The 21,473-nt window shown below is 37.8% G+C and overlaps 1 protein-coding gene across 11 annotated transcripts in view; it reads left to right on the top strand.

Annotated features, from left to right (window-relative positions):
* The window catches only part of EYA4 (EYA transcriptional coactivator and phosphatase 4), a 143,931-nt gene that overhangs the window by 114,944 nt on the left and 7,514 nt on the right, over nt 1–21,473 (top strand). For all 11 annotated transcript variants that reach the window (XM_041423867.1, XM_041423868.1, XM_041423869.1 and 8 more), the window contains 6 exons: nt 2,006–2,142; nt 3,510–3,593; nt 11,552–11,641; nt 17,561–17,619; nt 17,733–17,893; nt 19,965–20,079. In XM_041423867.1, coding sequence (XP_041279801.1) covers nt 2,006–2,142; nt 3,510–3,593; nt 11,552–11,641; nt 17,561–17,619; nt 17,733–17,893; nt 19,965–20,079 — 646 coding nt within the window. The remainder of the gene's footprint in view (nt 1–2,005; nt 2,143–3,509; nt 3,594–11,551; nt 11,642–17,560; nt 17,620–17,732; nt 17,894–19,964; nt 20,080–21,473) is intronic.

Consider the following 21,473-nt stretch of genomic DNA (forward strand, 5'->3'; position numbering starts at 1 on the left):
CAATCATATACAGCATTGACCCAAGCAGAAGCCTAGAGCAACTGGTAATGGCTAATGCTAAATGAAAATCAGATTTATTTACTTCAGTTGTTGGGTAATTTCAGAGAAGATTTAGAACAGGGTTTTTTTTGTATTTTATTTTTGGTAGATCAGAATAAACACACTCATTGAGAACAGATGTTTTAATACATTACTGTGGAAATGAGTCTTGATTGTGTTGTAATGTCTTGAAGTGTTATAAATAAGACTTTTGTGTAAGAATGTAAACATTCATCTTCACTTTCTTAGCTTTTGCTTTTTCTTTCTGGAGGTTTGGTTTCTTACAATTTTTCCACTCCACTAGAAAAATTTAGGAAACTATTTTTGCATTGAGCTCTTGCACACTCGGAACTTATTTTAAGGCCATTGTAGGTTTTTGCTGCATAGGGATTCTGATTTGGATGCCTCTTGTACATTTGTAATTACCCAAGTACATTTTGCTGTTTTTATGGGGAAAGAGCCAAGATAATGTGATCCTTATTGATTGCTCCACTGCCTGCTGTGACCTTGCTGACATCAACACCATGCCGGGAATAGAAATGAGTAGTCAACAAGAACTGTCTACTCTCCCCATTCTTTAGGGATTTCTGCCTGTGTCTTGTCCTTTCTCTGCACATCTCTATGAAAAGTCATTTAGCCTCTTTTACTACATGCTCAGCCCCCTTAACTGTTGTAAAGACAGTTAGACCCTCACCTGGACTAACTCCAGTTTTGATAATATCTCTCTTCTACCTGGGGACCCAAAACTGCACATTTTTCCAGATGTGGTCTTGCAAATTCAGAAGAGAGAAGAGAAATCTGTCTCCTTCATCTGCTAGACACCTTCTGATGCTCTTTAGTAAAAATTAAAAACGAAAAATTAGATTCCAAGTCAAAATCAGATGCATCGTAGGTGATTTTTGGCAAATGTTTGTACTAAGTGTTAATGTATTCTGCATATTTGCCATCATGAGCACTTTTAACAAATATTACCCGTGGCCCAGGAATGCTCAATTACAGACAGCTCAAGGACTCTCTTGAATCAAAATCTGTAGTAATGTCAGATCAAAGCCGTACCCTTTCCTCCTTTACTGGAGAAAAATCAAATCATTATTAATAGGATAAATGAAGAAGGAGGGTTTATTTGTCATTTAGCACTCAGGAACCTAGCCAAACTGCATTTATTCATCGAAGTTTTGAAAGCTGAAGATGCTAAGCTTCATTAAATGGATAAGTCAGGGATGGGCTTGAGTGTGGTTAAGACCAGCTATGCCATACCAGGTCAAAAACCCTTCCAGTACATCTCTGTGACAGCCCACAATGCCTCATACTTTGGGAAAGACAATCAGAGCACAGCAAGTATAACTTCATCCTCTTTCAGGTACTAACAGGAATATTGCTTTTAATATTATGGCTTTCCTCTGACAATTTATGGGCTGAGGTATGGTGAAGAAAAAAAGTGAACTTGACTAAAGAGCAGGTGACACGGGAGGAGAACATGAAACTGAAAGCTGCATGGCTGTTCTGGATCATGGATTAGTGCCAAAGTGTGTTCTGGTAAAAGTAAAGCAGGACTTGGAAATAAGTCTAGCTGAACTGAAAACATGGGAAATTAACTACTTTAATTAAAAAGCGCTTCATGTTTTGAGAAACCATTAGTATGACTTCTAAAATACCCCTGTCTTGGATATATTGATATTTTTTCTGGGCTCGTGTGTATTTGTGTATATGCACATGTATATGTGTCATTTTAATTTTTGTCTTATTCTGCTAAGGTTTATACTGTAAAGCTATTGGTAAAGCCAAAAGTGTGTGTGTGGCATCTGCTGATCCCACCTACCTAAGACAAGCCCCATTATCATTCTTTTTATACTACATTTTTACATGTCTCTTGTCATTGGCATACAGACATGTTGAACTTTGAGGGAAAAAAGTTGATTATTTAAAAATCCAGGACTAATTTTGGCATGAATGGTTGCCTCTACAGGGGAGTTTGACACAGTGCAGAGCCCCTCCACGCCAATCAAAGATCTTGATGAGAGAACATGTAGGAGTTCTGGGTCAAAGTCTCGGGGTAGAGGGCGGAAGAATAATCCATCACCCCCTCCGGACAGTGACTTGGAGGTATGTTTGTGGTAATTGATGGACGGTAATGTGGAGGTTTCTTCTGATGAAGTGTAAATTCTGAATACTGCAGCTGTGAAAATAGCTTAAAGCATTTTAGAAGACATTATGGACTCAGTCTTACTAACTGAAGGTAACAGAGAGTAGTAGCTGTTTTAGTCTATGGTGAAACTTGACTGTTCTGCATTACGTGTCTGTCAGTTTCTTGTGCAATAGAACCACAAGCCTGTACTCAAAAGTGCCACATTTTCTTTTAGTTTTTGAAATAAGAAATCTCAAATGTATCTTTCAGCTTAATTACACGTATTTATGGATTCAGTGTAAATATGCAGGATCACCCAGCCATAGCCCTTTAAATATTTAGGCACCAGTTTGTGCTTGTGTTTGTAAATTATATCAGCAGATCTCAGTGAGGAGCTTACCTCAGTGAAGTTATGGCTGTGCCTTGCAGTGGCAGGAGCAGCAGGAGGAAGCAGAGTGCCTGTGTGTGTGTGACACTCCAGCTGTGGCACCAGGGACGTGCTGTGCTGCCTGCCAGTGCCATGTGTCCCCTGCTGCCACCAGAGCAGCACAGCGAGCCAGCAGCCCTGGCCTGCCCCACTGCTCTGCCTTCACTGACCAGCCCTGGATACAAACTAAAATTGTTACTGGGACTTGGCTACTTGGCTGACCACACAGCCTGGCATAGCAGGACCAGGATCTGAGTGTAAATGCCATTGCTTCTATACAGAAACTTACTTTTTTTTTTTTTTTTTTTTTTTTTTTTTTTTTTTTTTTTTTTTTTTTTTTTAATTTTTCCTGTGAAAAAAACTAACTTCTTAACATTTCAGGGTTTGTTTTGGTTGGTTGGGGTTTTTTTAAATTTATTATTTTTACCAGTGAGAATCAAAACAAGTGAAATTGAATGAATGAAACTGAGTTAAAATAATCTGGTTTATCTACAGTATTATTTAAATTCTATGTGGCAGTGGCATATAGCACTTTTACCCAAGATTTTGGTTATACATTAGAAATAAAAAGAATATTGAATCAGTAAGACTTGCAGAGAAATATCTTAAAGTACTGTTTATCCTTAACAATTATGTTTGATCCCCAATCGCATTTCTGAAATCTGTATTACAGAGCTTTTGTGGAAAGCTTTTTTAGAGAACAAATAAGAAATAGCTGAAGAGTTAAAAAGTTACTGCCTTTCGACTTTTTACCATGCATGATACACTGTTATTGCTGATTTTCATAGAAAACCTGCTCAGTTAATAAGTACTTGGTTAAACTTTTAGAGTCAGTTGAATTTTAGTCTTCCTGGGTGGTGTGGTGGTGGGACTGTGATATTATTTGTGCAGTAATACTTTCCTCTATTCTGCTTTCAGCGTGTATTTGTTTGGGATTTGGATGAAACAATCATAGTTTTTCATTCGCTGCTTACAGGATCCTATGCACAGAAGTATGGCAAGGTATGTGAGCTGTGAATTTTGTGTCACTTCTGCAGCTATCTGGCCTGACTATGTACATGTTTTTCACCTCTGTGTTCTTTATGGCTCTTGTGGGTGAAGTTAGAGGTGAATTGTAGAGTGAACCCCATTCTCAGAGGGTTACTATGAAGAAGTCTAGGAGAGGAATGAGACACAGACCCTAAATACAGTATATGAGGCAGGGCTGAAGCAGATGCTGCAAATAAGAGGAACAAGAATTTATAGAGGAACAAGGATGAGGTTCCTGACATGCGTTGGAAGACACTGCAGGGAGATAATAGATGAAGTGTACAAATGGAAAAAACTGACAGAATCTGGAACAGTAGAGGAAGAAAGAATAAACTGGGCTGGTGGGTGAATTTACCAGGAAATTTATGAATAGGATGAGTAAGGGTCTGACTTACTTCAATACCAGCTGCAGATGTTCTTTGACTGTCCACCTTTTTCACTGAATTTTTGGTTCCTTAGGCTGGCTCTGGGGTGAGTAATGTTGGGGAGTGAAACCCTCTCCCAAGTAGTTTTAAGCATTCTCTCCCCTCCAATGAGTCCAAAAGGAGTTCAGGTCACAGAGCAGTGAGTGGGAGAGCAGGAAGAAGAGTGAGGGAGGCAAAGAGAGGCAGTGGCAGACTGCAGGAGCTCAGGAGCTGCTGCTGGGAGTCCAGGGAATGCCTGCTTGGACAAGGTGAGAAGGGTCTGGTGTGTAGCAACAGGAGCAGACTAATGGGAGAAGTAGAGCTAAGGGCCTGGATAAAACAAAAAATCAAACAAATGTGTGGAAAGAGGAAAATGGACAAAGGGGATGTCAGTATGTACATATATTGTTTTCTCTGTGCTGTGCTGTTCAAGTGAAATTAATGCAAAGGTATTTCTTTTTAAGAGCATAACCATGTCTATGTTGTCTTGAATAAGGGGCTTGTTTAGCATGTTTTCAGCATCTTTATTCCAGCCAGAATCACATGCTTGAGAAAAGGGTATGAGAAACAGATTACAGAAATGCTTTTCACAACCCCCTCCCCTACCAGTGGGTTAGAAATGTCCAAAGCCAGGACCTGTGGATTGTAACCAGAGAGGGGCCAGTCTTCCATGCAATCAACCTTTTGTGGTTATTAAAAAAGAAAGTTAACAGGAAAAGTCACAGGCCAAGTGCAAAATCTGAATTTCTGGAATTCTAAGATAAGGATAGGTACTCGTGTCATGTAAAAAACAGCCTTCCTTGCTTTGCAGCTTCCCAGTGCCAAATCTGTGCACTTCTCAGTACTCTGTCAAAAAATCCTCTTCTGCTGTTTTTCAGACATTGTAACAACAGTGACTTTGTCAGAGCCATTTCCAATGAATAGTTATCAAAACAAGAGAGAAACCTAGCTGAACATGAACTTTTGTATCACTTTGAGAGTAGCCCATAGACTACCACAGGACTTCCTGAATTGGCAGAGTGATAAAGTTATTCCTTTCAGTCTTTTTTGATTGTGCCCTTTGGATGTTTCCTAAATCAACTGTAACACATAGTTTTAAAAATGAGAGCACATTCTGTAGCTCACAAAACATCTGTGGATAACTCTGAAAACTGTCTTGGAAACAGCAACAGAAATGTAATTTCTCTTGGTAAATTAGTAATGGCATATTTACAGACAGTAGTACTGACAGCAGATAAAGTCTTACATAAACCAAAAATGTCTCAAGGGTTAGTGAAATTAATGTAGTTATACTACTGAGATAACAACAATAAACAAATATCAAGTGTCATGGATGACAAAGCAGCAAAAGGTGCAGAATTACAGAATTCTTAAGTAATATCCTCTTTGACTTTTTTCTTTTTTCTCTCTCTTTTTTTTTTTTTTTTTTTCCTGGTGCTGATAGGTGACATCCACACAAGCAGGGAAAGGTATTCATTTCCAAACCCTATAAAATAAAAGTAGTAGGTTTTTTCCTTGCTGCAGTGACTGCCATTGCCATATTTACATAGAACTTGTGTGATGAATTATTACCAGTGCAAGTCAAATATAAATATTGTTGACTGCAAGAAAGCTAGAGCAGTAGGAAAGGGAATACAGGAAGAGCTTATAATGGGTAGGCTTTAGCTTTTGCATCTCATTGTAGTGTTGCCCAAATTTGAGGTGGGATGTGTCTCAGCCTAAGTGCCTAAGAGGTTAGAAATGGGAGAAGTGAACAATCCCCCAGATAGACTTCACTAAGCTCTGGTGCATGACATGTTTGGCACATATGGCCCTTATCTTTTCTGCATGTGATTTCCATCTGTATAGAAGGTCTTAATCCAGACTGAAGATTGGATTGTTATGAGAATTGGGTTGCTATGAGAGTAAATGATCCAAGAATTGTGAGGCTTCAGCAGAAGTCTTGTTACCACATTGGTCTTTCAAAATTTTTGAGAGAACTGTTTGTCTTGGAAAGGTGGTATAAAATTGTTGCCTAACAATGAAAAAAGAAACAGGGTAGTGTAAAGCAGTGGAGAGAGTAAATTTTTTAACTGTGATGATTTGCTGTCTGATTTTAAAAAGTAAAGGCATCTGATGTCACACAGATGCTCAGCTGTGAAAACCATGTTCTTCCACATATATTTCACGTGCCCATTTTTGTATAAAATAATCAAGTACTCACAAAAAAAGAGAAACTACACCAAAAAAAAAAAAAAACAAAAAAAAAAAAAAAAAAACAAAAAAAAAAAAAAAAAGCCTTGCAGTACAAGTAGAATTTTCCCCTTCTCCCATTTTTAATTTTTTACATGAGAATAGCATGTCATTAATGCAACTGTTGCTTTAAGAGTAGGCAACTTCTTATACCAAGTGTTCTCACTTCATACTTAGAAGGATATTGACTTTCAGTTCTTTCTCATGTACTCATTGACATAAAAACCTTCATTCCTTTTTTTTCACCAGCTTTTTCCTGTTTTTTTCAAGTGCCAGGTGAAAAAAAAATCAGGAATTAGTCTTTTAATCTCTCTGTTCTGCTGCAGTTCAGGCTGAACAAGGATGCCGTGAGAGGAGGTGCAGTGTGTTATGGCCTGGCATAGGGATCCACATGTGAGTGCAGGAGCACTAGAGAGCTGCAGCTGTATCTGGAAATAAACACTTTCAAAAGATTTCTACAGTTTAACAAGTGGTTGGAGTAGAAGAGAAAAAGGAAAGTTAAACCAGCATCTCCTTAGGCAAGGAGGGCTTTCATTGCCAGAGATAATTTGGAAGGCCTGGATCCAGTAGGCAAGTTTCAGGTTGTGTATTTGTCAAGAGAACAGCAAATTTCTGACTTATGTCTAAGGATTTATGCAGCTGAGAATGGACACTCTCCTGGGTATATGCTTGTTCAGCACTTTGCATGGAACGATAATTATTTGATGTCAAAATTTTCTAGGATACTTATTTGATGTCAAAATTTTATAATAAGCATGCTAAAACAGAATTAGTGATTTGCTGAAGGATGCAACTGTAAGCATCTCTTTAGAAATGGGGCAAATTGCTGCTGCTTATCTGGGTGCCAGTAGAGTATAGCTTTAAACCAAACTGAACTGGGAGAGGTTTGTCCAGAATTTGGCCAGTGTATCATTTCTGCATTTAAAATATAGAGCTTTCCCAGGAGAATATCCCATGCCTTGCTGTTTTCTACCTGTGGCTGTTTCTCTCTGGGTTTTGGTGTATTGGTTATTCTACTGGGCTAACATAGAATAAAAACTACACTACACCTGTGTTAGGTTTCAGGAAAGCTGTGCTGCCTTCCAGTAGTAAGATCACCTCTCACTTTTCCAGTCATTTGCTCATCTGCATTGTTCTTCATGAAAGCAGTACACTTCTACTTTTAATTACTTACTGCAGTAGCAAATTGTGAACATTGGCATTGGAGCTGTTACATTGTGACTTGTGTGGATGATGATGGGTTTTGCAGCTGAGCACCAGCTGACAGATAAGGTTTTCTACAATGCTGGGCTCTTAAGTGAGCATTGGTTGATGTGACAGGACATCTGTTAGGAGATGTCATCATCTCTTGAAAGTTTATGAGGTACATTCTTATTCCCTGTGAACAGTGTGTATTCTTTGTTCCATTGCATTCCAGTTATTCTTGCTGGTTGAAGGATGATTAAGCTGGAGTTTTTCTAGCTCCAAGCATTTATTCATTTCTCCCAGGTCAATCCAGAGGGTGAGGATTCAAAGATTAATGCTGTGACTCAAAGTGCAGCTCTTTATAAGAAGAATAAAATTCCTTTCTGACCTTAGAAGATGGAGAATATGATTTCCAAGCGCAAAAATCAAAACAAATCCACACTTGATGATCATACTTTGCCATTTTTTTATAAAATTGGAAATCACAGAAAGTTGTCAGGGAAGCCTCATTAAATACCATGTGCTCTTCTTTGGAAAGGGCTCAGAAGTTTTTTACTGCTCACTGTCTGCTTGTCTGGTTATTAAACAAAAAAGCTTTGTCACCATTAACACCCATGATGGCATTCCCAAAATCACTCATAAAAATTCTCTTGTCCACCTGTATTAATAGTGTATCTCTCATCACCTCCAGTTGCCCTCTGCATTCACTCCCTCCTTGTCTGAGACCTCTGAGGTGATTTTCCTACTGCCTTCTAGAGAGCATGGAGCAGAAACTCCCTATGGAGTACGTGAGTTTCCCTTCATCAGCCACCAGCTATGGTTATCAAGAAGAGAAGTGTTCTCTTCCTCCATCACCACCCACATGAATTTCTCCTGGGACAAGTGTCCCCTATGAGAGAGTGAGGGTTGAACTTAAATCTGAGATTCCTACATAATATAGAGAAGTCGCTTTAGGCTAAAACATTGATACTTAATGTCAGCATTTCCACTTTTTCCTGAGGTCAGTTTTGCTTTAAGTCTGTGCAGGACAGCCACCCATTGAAAATAACTTCTTAAAATTTTGCTTGTTTTCTTGCTTATTTTTAAGGCTTCGTGCGTGCAAATTCCTGTCACAATAAATCTACCTGGCAGTCTATTTATCTCTTTGTTTTCCAAGGTTTTATTAAAGTCACTTTGGTGTTTGCAGTTTTTTTCCCAAGAAATGAAATTCTTTTGAACATGTGCTGAAACCTGACATTCCAAGACGGTATTAAGTACATCTCCTCTACTAATGGACACTGAGCTTTTGGGGTTTTATTCAAGTTACTCTCCCCTCGATCAAGACATTTAAGTATTGGTCCTCCCAGGACACTTTTATCTAGTCTCCCAGGAGGCATTCCAATGGATGGACCAGTCTGGTACAAAAGTCCACAGACAGACAGTCTGGCTCCATTTTAGTGCCTTCATCTTAACATAACTAAAGTAATTTGTATTTGGGTGTACAGAAGTGTAGTAGCTAGTCTTGATTCTTCTGCACACTAATGATATCTGGCTAGCATCATACCTCTGTGGGCCAAAGAGTTGTTCTTTGTTCTGTGAATTATCTGGGGAAAACTTCCAGATATTTTTTTTAATCCTTTTTTCCTCTACTGTGTGTGCTTGTGCAGAGTAGCACAAAATACAATTTTGACAGAAGTTCAGTCTGCCTCTTACTAAGTTTTTCAATTTGCTGTGCTAAGTTCTGTATTAATTGCAAGTTTCTTGCTTTCTTTTCAACACTCAGTCCTTTGTGCCACTTGAATCAGTCTGTGACTTCTGCTTCAGGCTGAAAGACAGTAAAATGATGATTGTCATGTTCCTCCATATTGTGCAAACATTATAAAGCCTCAAGACCCTTACAAATCTGCTTTCTTGTCTATTTTTTTATGTGAAGGAAAGAACTTAATATGGCAAGAGCTGGATAGAACATAAATTTTAGTTCTTGTTAAACAGTTTCAGGGAAAAGTTTTGGCCAATTTATTAAGGGAAGAATTGTTCATATCTTGAGAATTCAATTCCACCAATTCTCCCTAGCAGAAGTACAGGGAGATCCCAGAGTGATTTTATGCTAAGCTGAAATTAATTCCCTCTGCTTTGCTTTGTTTTACATACCGCACCTAGCAATAGCCTTCTCATGCCTTTGTCAAAACAAGAATGTAGGAAATATAATTTTAATAGTAATAGTCAGGCATAACTGGTTACAAAACTACTATTAATAAGAAAATCATAAGAGCTTTGTCACATTTATATCTTTCAACTCTGCTAGGCAAGGCAGGAAATGGTCATACATAGTTGGTAGTTTCTGTGAAAACAAATCAAATTATAACAGAAAAGGTTATAGAAAATTCCTGTATTCAAGTCTGCTTCTACTCAGGAAGGGGTAAAAAAGAGGCTGAGAATTAAATGTCTGAGATTCCAGTTTTGGAAGCACTCCAGTGAATAACTTAGATAAATAATAATGAGTTACCACCTGTGCATAAAATCATGCACATGCCTTAGTGTTCATGGGATTGAGGTAAAAAAGTGTGTTGTATGTAGGGAGAAAAGATTTATAGCTTGCAATGCACAGAAAATAAATGCAAATGAAAGAGACAAACGTGTTTATATCCAATGACATTTTGATAAAAGCGTTATGGCTTGATGAGGAATCTCATGAGTCCAGGGTATTTTGGTGATTTGTGTTGTCAGTGCCTAACAGGAGTTTTGCTAATCTGTTAATGGTGTTCCTTAATCATCCTCTTGGAAATCTGACCTTTGCACTTGGTGCTGCCTTCAGCCATGTGACTTTCAAATCCGGTGAACATTACTACAGAAGACAGAAGGGATAAAATTCTGTTCCTGGAACTGTGTTTGTTTTTTTGCTTCTGAAAGGTAGCCTAGATTAGTTCAAGGGTCAACATAAAAATATTTCTTTTCACTGCTAGAGAATTGGGTCTAACTTTGGATCATTACAACTTCTTGAACACTATTCTCCCCTTCAAGTATGCCTTTTTCATGGCAACAGTCAATGTCAGTGGTTCAGATTTTACCATTAGTTATTAAGTGCTTGAATGCAGAAGCCATCTTCTATTCCGTCGTTGCAAAGCCCTGGAGTAGTGAGTGTCTGATCCTGGTTGGGAAGCCTTTCATCCTAATGCTAACAAATGATCATTTGAGGTTTTGTGAGATTTTGTTGCTACATGCTGGTAAATATCTAGACTTTAAATCTCAAGGTATTTAAGAAGGGATTTCTGAAAATTTGCTCATGTCAATCAGAGTTTAAATGATGAAATTTTTTTTTCATATTTTGATGAGAAGAGGACCGCATGTGTTTTAAAAGTCCACTGCAGTTGTGTTAAGCATAAAAAAGTTAACGGAACCCCATAAACTCAGGCAGATGATTAAGGCAACAATCAAACTAATTACTAGGTGTCAGCAAAGCACCAGGGACCATTACTCTAAACCAAATGTGCTTTACCTCTCTCCTAGCAAACCTAGAAAATTTGAATTTGTTATCTTGCCTTAGCTGTACACTTAATGCTCTGAGACAGTGTTATTGCAGATTGGGAGATTTGTGGTGTCTTGCTGAGGCAGAGCAATTTGAGAGTGTGAAAGACAACCTAGAAACAAATGCAATATTTTGAATTAATCTTATCCAGGGACAGGATTCCTGTGTTTCATCAGCAATGAAGGGATGATCTGTAGCAAACAAGCTTATATATGCTTTCCACAGGAATGTATGCTCCTACATGCATCTTTTGCAAAAAGTACTGTCCCTATTTTCAGTCTTCTTTATACTTGTTTATGTTTATATTTATGTATATGTTTATGGCCACCAGGTTTTTTCCTGAGAGTTCAGCCAGGTTGCAAATTGCTGGGCTTTAAAAAATTTGATTTTTCAATATCCACAGCTCTCTGAATTTTCTCACAAACAGAGGTTCAGCAGTGTCTTATTACAGCATTATATTAAAATAGCTTAATACTGAAAAGATTTCAGTGAAATTTCTTGCAGTGTTAATTTTTCGAAACACTTTATATACACCAATTTTTGAAGTAATTCTAATATAACTTAGAGGTATATAACAAGCTAACCTTGTTTTTTTGTTTTTTAAGGATCCGCCCATGGCAGTGACCCTTGGACTACGAATGGAAGAAATGATTTTTAATCTTGCTGACACACATTTATTTTTTAATGATTTAGAGGTAAGAGTCAAAGGAATGCTAGAACTGATTATTCCTGATTTTTAACTTAGTGGCTTTGTTGTGAATTAGTGTTTATTGTGTGTGACATTTGTGCCTGTGTAGTTTTTGGGTTTGTCATACTCTAATCAGAGAGAGGTTTGCCAGGTGGCACTGACTTGTGGCGGCACCGCAGTCCTTCTGTGAAACTCAGTGAGAGACAGAATCTGCAAACTACCTTTCCTTTCTTTGTCCATCTTTTTTGGTTTCCATATGTGTAAAGCTGTCTGCTGTCATCTCCAGGATGGTAACATGCCTCACATTCTTCTCTTGAAGTTCTCCATATTCATCTGCTTTCAGTGGGTGCCCTCATCTGACCAGGAGACTGTTCTTCTCTTGGCATACCTCAGCAGCCTTTTGGCTACAGGCCCCTGTTACTTGTTCAAATGTAGAATATTCTTCATTTACCTCAAAGAATGCAGCATCAGAGAGCTGGGACTGTGATAGATGTTCTGATCAGTGATGCTGGGCTTCACCGTTTTTTTTTATTTCACCCTTAGAGTCTGGGTCTGTTAACATGGACAATGAAGCCTACAACCATGTGTGTCAAATCAATGAGTGAAAAACAGTTTTCAAAATAGCCTAGAGGTTTTTCAGACATTCTGCTGGTCTAAAATGGTTGTTTTCTTACTCAGAGTAGATCCCAGACATCCCTCCATGGACAGATACTTGCCATGAATGGGAGCTGGAAGACTTCGAGGTTTTGTTTAGAATCCCAGAGAAAGGTCTCTGGTGAGTCAATAGACAAAGTGAAATTTTTCCATCCACTGGGATGTTGATTTTGTATTTTGTTCCTTCATCAAGTAGGCAGTAAGAAAAGCAGAAGGTACCAGTTTGTGGTTGTCTTCATCATCCCTTGCAGATCTCATTTATTCTTAGCTCTTTTTAAATCAAGAAACTGGAAATCTACTTCATGCCACACCTGAACGATACTTCCTCCTTGCAGCAGCAGAAACCAAAGACAGTAAAGCCCTGGACATGTCTTTATCAGTGTGTGCTTTATTGCAGTCCTAGTGAGACATCTCTTGACAATGCAGGTACATTCAGTGAATGTCTCCTTCTGGTGCCCTGTACAGGGAGAGATTCCAAATAAATTTTTCAAAGCATTTCTTAAATTTCTTTTTAGCAGACCTTTGCCCCTGCCCTGTTTAGAGTTTATGTGGCATGAACGAAATTTAAGCCATTCAGTAGAATCTGTTCTTCAAATGTTGTGCTGAGTTCAGGTGGAAGAGTTCAGCAAAATTGAGCTTTGCCTTCTTTCCATACCTCTTCATTATTGCTTATGGCCACTGAAACTTCGTTCCTTTCTCTCATTATTTATTTTGTCTGTAGATCACAAGTTCAGCTGTCATAGGTGGATCATTACATTTTGGCTAATCTTCATAGGATGATTTTAATACCCCTGTCCAAAAACTCATATGCCAGCTCATTCCAGAGCTTGAACAGTTTCCAGTTTTAGATAAATAAAAAAATACTACTTGGGAGCTGTCTTAGAGAGTCTCGTAAATCAATCAATTTGATTTGATTAAAAGCAATTTATATATAAATATTTAATAATGACAATTTCTACAAGACATTTAATACTTTATGACCCAGAATTCATCTTGGCCTCAAAACCAACTCTCTTACAAAATTACCAACATTCCAAAGTTCATGTGCTGAAATGAGTTGTAAGCATGCATTTTGGTATGTGCAAGAAGACCAGAAATTTTCTATCTTCTCAGCAAATAGGATAAAGTGCCCAAGTACGTAGCGGCATCCTTTAATATGCTGATGGATAAATCTGTCTGATTAAATCTGTTTGCAGAGCACATGGCCATTACTGAATATTAAAGTGCATCTGCATGATGAATGTGTAATGAACTCTGAGAATTCCCAGAGTCTGACTTGGGTTCTCTCCCTCATCTCCCCTCCTCTCTCCATCTCTCTTTCTCTGTCTTCCTCTCTCTGTCCTCCCCCAGGGGAGCAGAAATGAGTGCTGATGATCGTGGCCATCAAGACACAAGACCTTCAGTTCTCACTGGAGGAACTGAGACAGGCCTTTATTCGCTAGGCAGACAGATTGCTTATTCATTTATCATGTCACTTTTTCAGTGGTGAGCCCTCAGGTTCCACACCTTCTCTCTTGCTTTCATCTTCAGCCCACAGTAAACGTTATGGCTCTGGACATGACAACTGTAAAGTACTACTGAACCTGTGTACCTGTAATATTCACTCCAGTCACTACATCCTCTAAACTTCCTTTTTTTTTTTTCCCTGTCTTTCTTGGTTACAAACACTGCATAGCAGGTTCTAGGAATAATAACCAAGTTATTGAAGTTATCACTTACAAAAATAAAGTTTTCCTTCCTCTATGCAAATCCGTGTCACTGCAGTGGCTGCTGATGCAGAAATTCCAATCTGCTGAGACATTCCCTGCTGACCCAGTAACCCGTGTTCTAATCAGCCAAGCTGCACTTTTATTTCAGGCTAGGCTCCAGCTACTGCATTCTCAGGGTATAAATTTTAGTTAGCTTGAGAAGCATCACTTGGAAGGGCTGTTGGTGTTTTGCCACTGAAATAGGAGCCTGGTGCTCCAGAAAGTTCATGTGCCTAAACAACGCTTAGGGATGGGACTCAGATTTATAATAATGGCCAAACTAAGGCATTCTTTTTTCAACCAGGTAAGGAATAAAATTGAGTTTTTCTTCATATCTCAGTATTAATTTTAAGACAGCATTTACAAATATTGGTAAGGCCTATTACACACACCAAAAAAACAGTTTCTGCAAATTGCAAGTAGTAACTCAGACATGAATCTTCCATCTCCATTATTCCACTCCACTCTCAGGTCAATGAAAAGAAAGAGTATTAATTTCAAACAAACTGAATTATATTTCAATTTTTATTATTATCCTATCATATTTTAAAGGAGACTTCATCCTTTGTTTCTCACTAGAAATATAAATGAGAAATTAAAAATAAGATTTAGATGAGTCTCAGAATTTGGGAGCCAGGTAAGACTAGTTTTAACAGAAACTGAAGCACAGATGTTAAAAGGGGTTTTTGGTATAGTCTAAGAAAGCATAGTGCAATTTTGTGTTCGGCTTGGTAAGCTGAAGAAAGCATAAGACAGCATAGTGCGGTTTTGTGTTCAGTTTTGGTAAGTCAGTGTTTTTACTGGATAATAAAATTATTGTCTGGTCCGAGATGATAAGTTTTATGGATGATGTATTGATTCTTTACTCTCAAATTTTCAGACTTTAAAAATTGCTGCAAAGAATTGATTGCATTCAGATATAATTTTAATTAGTATTGCTTCAAACAAAAGCTAGATATTATACTTAGATTCCTTTCCTGTATTTACTCTAATAGGAAATGTATTTTTATGTTTCTTAGTTTTGACATGACACTGACAGCCGCTGTGACTTGAGCTTAACCAGTATCGTAGCTGATGTGAAAAATATTTTACCTTAATATTTAAATTGACAGTGAGCTTGCTTTCTTTCCCATAATGCTTTGGTGTCATTTAAAAGCAAACTCAGTTTCCTATTTCTTTTGAGAAAAGTAGATAACTATCTCAAATCTGCTCAAACTGCCTGCTTTTTCTTTTTTTATAGCAAGATTTTTCCATACCATGTAAGTGAATTTGTAAAAGGTAAACATTTTAGTTGAAGTAGATAAGTAAACAAGAAAACAAAGTTTAAAAAAAAAAAATGAGCGATGGGCACATGAGCTTGTTTGCTGGTCAGAAAATGTGTACTGCCAGCATGTAGAGAGGAGATGAGCCATAGATCCAGAGGAGAAGAGGAAAGGGGAAAAGAGGAAGTTGGAGAGTACTGTTGGGCTTAATGTCCAGTATAACATATATGTTAACTCCTATATTAACAACCTTCTTGCAGGGACAAAGGGGTGAGTAATCAGAAAACTGCATTGTCCCCTCATCCTGTTTCTGGAGTTAATCAAAGAATCATAACGAACCAACTGTGAGACAAAAAAAAATTAAACAGCTGAGCCTTTGCCACCCACTCATATTTAACTTAATAATGACATTATCAGCAGAACACTTACCTAGATTTTTCAAGGCTGGAACAATGTAGCTGAAAAGCTTAACAAAACCCAAACAGCAGCAGGCACTCCTTTTCCATCAAGGCTTTTGTGTGCCTTCCATTTAATTAGTATACCTTCATATACACACGATTTTTAAACTTTTAAACTTAACACTTTTACGAGTTCCAGGGAAATCTGTTAAGGTGATTAAGAAGCCTGATATTGCCCAGATGTTGCAAAATACAGAGTTAAAATTTTTCCCAGTAGGGCTTTTTGTCTGATTTTTGAGCTCCTATCCTACACTGGGTGAAGCATAGTTGCATTTTTTTCTGGAGTGTAAATGATGAATAAATATAAAGAAATTGATATTTTATTTCAGCTGCCACGTTCCCTTTACTTTCTCTCTTCATCTGCTATTTACATGCAAAAATACCTTCTCTAAAATATTCTACAGATAATCTCCTCAGACAGATCTAAAAAATTTTATTTCTTCAGTGAGGGGAAGAATGCATCATTCCTGTTCCTTGAACACAGCTCTATTATCCAATCTTAATGGAATAAGCCACATAAGCAGAGCTTGGTAACTCCTTCTTTTAGCTTTGGCCCAATATTTTAAATTATGATTGCTTGTATGATGAAATGAAATTATGTATTTGAAAATTAAATAATATGTATTTGTTTTATACATAATTGCCTCTTTTTTTAACAGCTTAGTTCATGCGAGTAGAAGTATCTTAAGTTTTTGTTCATTACAAAGCAAACAAAGTAGAAAGATGAAATGATAATTCCCTAAATTCACACTCTAGGAACTTGTGTCTTACACATTTGGAAATCACTCCTCTGTTCAGATTTGTCCTTTATCTGTACAATTTACCACTGTTACAAGACAAAGACTGGAAACCTAGAAGGACATACCCCTGCATGTCACAGAGCCTGAATTAAGTGCTGACTTAAATGGACACTGAATTTCAGGTGTGTCTTTGGGTTGAGATGTTAGTTCCAGCAACTGTTGAAAACAATTATATAATGCATGATGGTTTGGCTTATATATTTACTTTTGTTTTCACCACAATTTCTTATCTTTGTGCTCTAACCACTGTGCAGATAAGGATATTTGACAGCTGTCCAATTGTAAAACCATCTTGGAGGGGAATTCATATTTCCAATGCACCTCAGTTCCCTCGAGTTCTTTCCATCCCTTCCAAAGCCAGGAAATAATCAAGTTCTGTAGGATTGCTGATTATATGTGATTTTCCAGCCAAAGGCACTCACATAAATTAAAATAAAAACCTGATAAGTGTCCAAACTACTTAACATAAGTTTTACAACTGTTGAGGTTCACCATCAATTGCTTTTAGGGAGTGGGAAAATAAGGTTTATGTGATTTTCAAGTATTGGTATACTAGGGAGGCTGTAAATGAAACTTGCAGTTTTGGTGGCTTTACAATTAAGATAAATTTACTCCTAAAAAATCACCTCTAAATTGCATATTGCTTTTCTGAAGGTCTGTTTTAACTAGTGATTCACACTGTGTAGAAGCTGAAGTTTACTCTTCTAAAGATGTTGATGGCAGAAGGAAACTGGGTGTGCACAGGCTGCCACCTTCTGGTGCAGCCCTTGGCCTGCACCCGTCATTTCTTCATCCGCACGAAGCCCGTGGTGAGCACAGAGTCATTCGGCTTGGAAAATACCTCTGATATCCCCTAGTCCAACCATTATCCCAGCCCACCGTGCTCGCCACTAATCCATGTCCCCAAGTGCCGCATCCACGCGCCTTTTGGACGCTTCCATAAGAATGCACTCTCTCATAAGATAAATTCGTCATTCAGGTTTGCTTTCTTTTCTTTCTAACAGGAATGCGATCAGGTTCATATAGATGATGTTTCTTCAGATGATAATGGACAAGACCTAAGGTAAGATACAGAAATTTCTTTTCTTTTTCTTTTATTTTTTTTTAAGATGAAATAATTTGAGCATTTACAGGAATACATTGTATTTATTTTTACTGTATTTTGGGTGTTTGCAGTACCTACAGTTTTGCAACTGATGGCTTCCATGCAGCTGCAAGTAGTGCAAACCTTTGTCTGCCAACAGGTGTAAGAGGAGGGGTTGACTGGATGAGGAAGCTGGCTTTCCGTTACAGAAGAGTAAAAGAGTTGTATAATACTTACAAGAACAACATAGGAGGTGAGTTCAATTACCAAAAACAACCTTGAGTGCTGGTCAGTCTGAGCTGCATGGTGATGAGCTGCCGTGAAGGGAAGGAGCCTGGGAAGCCCCAGAGGGAATGGAGAGTGATATGACTGAACCAATGGCTGTTGGAAGCTACTGACTGTAAAGGCAAAGCCACATGCTGTTCAAACAAAGCAAGCTTCCATTTAGCTTCCACAGAGCCCATTTTCCTCCCTCAGAGCCAGCTAGTCTTAACCTTACTGGCTTGTTGAACCACTTAGACTACCTCAGATTTGCTGTTGTTCTAGGAAAGACATTGTACAGTTTCACAGCACAAATTGGTTGTGGATGCCATTTCCATCCTACATTTTCATTATCTGGTTGGTAACAACACTAAACTTGTAAACTTTCTGCTGGGTACCTAGTAGTCTGTTTTCACCAGTGGATGCAAGAAAACTCTATCACTGCCATGCCAATAGCCCCTTTTGTCGACTCTGGAGCTTACACAGTTTTGTCTCCAGTATGTCCAGATCTCAGCTGGGACAAGAACTTTGCTGTTACTGCTTTAATTCATGGACTCGCTTATGTCAGCACTAGCAGATTGTAGGCAACAGGCAGCAGAGCCAAAAGAATCTGTTCTGGAGAGTTCTGTGTGCCTTGCAGACAGACAGCCTTCTTCTGGAGAGGGAGATGTGTCAAGTGACACATCACAACCATAGACTGTGAGAACAGAGAATACTTAGAAGTCATCAGTAATTGTGACAGTCATGTATTTTCACTCTCAGTAGTTCAGTCTTTCCTTACCACTGGGTGAAGCAATAGGACCAAAGTGTGGTAGTAGAGGGCTGACTTTCACTTACCCTGCTTTGCCTTTCATTGATGTTGTGGATCGAGTTGTTATATATTAATACTTCTTTAAGCAGTGTTAACCAAAAGTTTACTGGGTTTTCTTGTATCTCCTGATGCATCTAAGATTCTGAAGCTGCTGCATTTCACAAAACCTTTAACAGTGATAAGAGAGCAAGTGCAAGAGCACAGCACAGGGAAACACACTGAGAGAAACAAAATATTGCAAACAGAATGCAGATATGTGGTGCACTGGATTAAGGTTTTTATTGTCTCCTACGTATCCTGCATCTGAAATATAAGCCATCCTTAATGGGCAGGTTTCTTCATTTGTCCTCCACATCTTAGCCTTTTTTATGATTTTCTTAACTTATCTGTATTTGTTTATTTCAAAAGAGCTGCTAGAAATTATCAGAAGGCAAGATTAATCCATATATTTTTAGATTATTTCACTTCTGATTTTTGAAGACAATCATCATCACTTGTAGGGAAGACAGTCATGATCACTTGTAGGGTGTGACAAAGAAGAGGAATACTAAAGGTCAAAAAGCCTATTTCTCTGCTCTTCTGAATCTACATTTAAAATATGTTGGTTCCAGCAAATTCATGTCTCGGCATTCAATAGGCTGGGTATTTTTAAATGGGTATTTTTAATTTATACCCAAAAAGAGATTTTTGAGGACTAACTTTTAAGGACCAACTGAGATATGAGAACATAAGGTGTGCAGCCATTTCAGGCTGTAAATGCTGTAAAAGGAACCAACTACAACAGGACATGAAGAGCAAGCCATCAGCAAACAAATGTATTTCTGTATGTGTACTATCTGCAGAGTCATAAGTAGGGCAGTTTTAAACAGTTTTTTCTAAAGTATCTTCTTTTGTGACCATCTTCACCTATGATCCCAATGATATGGATCTCCTTGTCACTGCCTCTGATAATGAGAATAATGTAAGTGGGAGGAGCTGGTTTAAAAATATGTTTCTGAAAGGAATACTTCGAAATGCAGCCTGATACATAAAGAAATGCAACTAATTATTATTATTATCTGAAATACTATCTGACATTCCTTGATATAGTGAAGTACAAATAAACTCTATTATTTCCTAATCATTGAAGACAATAGATTTTCTCTTTGATATTTTTTTCAGGTTGTAGTTGAATTTAAAATAGAAACAATGACCATAAACCCTATCTGATACAGAATTTAATTCTATTTTTCTCACTTTTCTTACATCAAAGGACTCCTGGGTCCCGCTAAAAGAGATGCATGGTTGCAATTAAGAGCAGAGATTGAAGCTCTGACAGACTCCTGGCTAACAAATGCACTTAAATCATTATCAATTATCAGCACAAGGTATGTATCTGAGTCGGCTGTAAAATAAGTTTCTAGACATGTAATGGATTTTTTTACATTTTAGATTACAATAAATTAGTGCCTTTAAAGAACAGAACAGGTCTACTATGACTTTTGAGTAGGACACAGGAAAAGTGGAAAGTGGTTTAATTCCAGCATTTACTGAAGATAGTATAAAATGTCTTCTCAAATGTGTGTACACTGAAAGTGTATTGTAGAATTCTGAGACAGCTTTTAATTTATTACCTTGTGGACAGCATTCTCTGAACTCCACAGCTCTCTGTTCTGTCCTTCATTGTTTGTGCCTATCTGCAGTGCAACCTAAATACTGTACAGATACCAGAACATAAGGGCATTTTTCTTCTGTCCTTCTAAGCAAACCAGTATGTCTTAGAATAAATCTTAAGTTCTCACAAGAGCAAAAATCTCTTTTAACTAAAAGTCTGCGTTCCCAATATTGAGACATAAAACTTATTGTTCCTCTGAAACAATAAAACTGTGAACCCTGCTGCTGCTTAGTAAGCCATGCAATATGTATCTTACCAGAAATACTAAAAAATCCTAATTTTAAACCACAAAAAAGAACATTAAGTCATCTTGCTATCTGAACATGTCTGGGAAAAGACTCAGTGTCAAGTGGAAAGAACAAACTTGGAAAGACACAAAAACGTTAATTTCAACATAACAACTTTTGCAATATGCTTATGTCTTAACTGTATATTTAACAATGTATGAAGCATTTCAGGAGAAAAAAAGGTAACAAATTTGTGTGAGCTGTTGTATTTAGCTCTGCATTTCTTTCTGAATTGTTAGTCTTCAGAGAGACTTTTGGTAATGAAGTCCAGTTGAGCACTGGTGGATGAGTCTGGAAAACTGTTATCCTTCACTCAGGGTTGATCAATAATAGTCTTTTGTCATGTCTTCAAAGAACTGTACAACTGTAAACCTTCAGAAGCTACCTGTGACTCAGTTAAACATTACTGATATGTTATAATGGGAAATTGAGATAAATAAAGGTGAAAATAGCAGCCTGGGGTCTTGCTTGGAATTTGTGGAAATGCCAGAAGGAAAACTCACAAGTATTTACTTCCAGCTCCATGTCCACATCATGGCCATGATCACGTTCCAGTCTGTGAGTGCCAAAAGTAGCTCAGCTCTGAGTTCTCTGGCCTGTACAACTTCTCCATTCAAGTTTTCATCCTCACCATTCAATGCTACCTTATTAACATGATCATTCTTACCTCTCCCTCTCTTCAGAGATCTTCTTACTCTTGAAACTTGAAGAAAGAAATGCCATTGTGGAGAAAAGTGTAGATAAAAAGATAAAAGAGTAACAAATCATGGGTTTGCATTCTCTTAACTCTTTTATTTTGGTGGTAACTACTGACAATTAA

The sequence above is a fragment of the Onychostruthus taczanowskii genome, unplaced genomic scaffold, assembly GCF_017590055.1.
Source record: "Onychostruthus taczanowskii isolate IOZ18803 unplaced genomic scaffold, ASM1759005v1 scaffold8, whole genome shotgun sequence".
Classification (NCBI taxonomy): Eukaryota; Metazoa; Chordata; class Aves; order Passeriformes; family Passeridae; genus Onychostruthus; species Onychostruthus taczanowskii.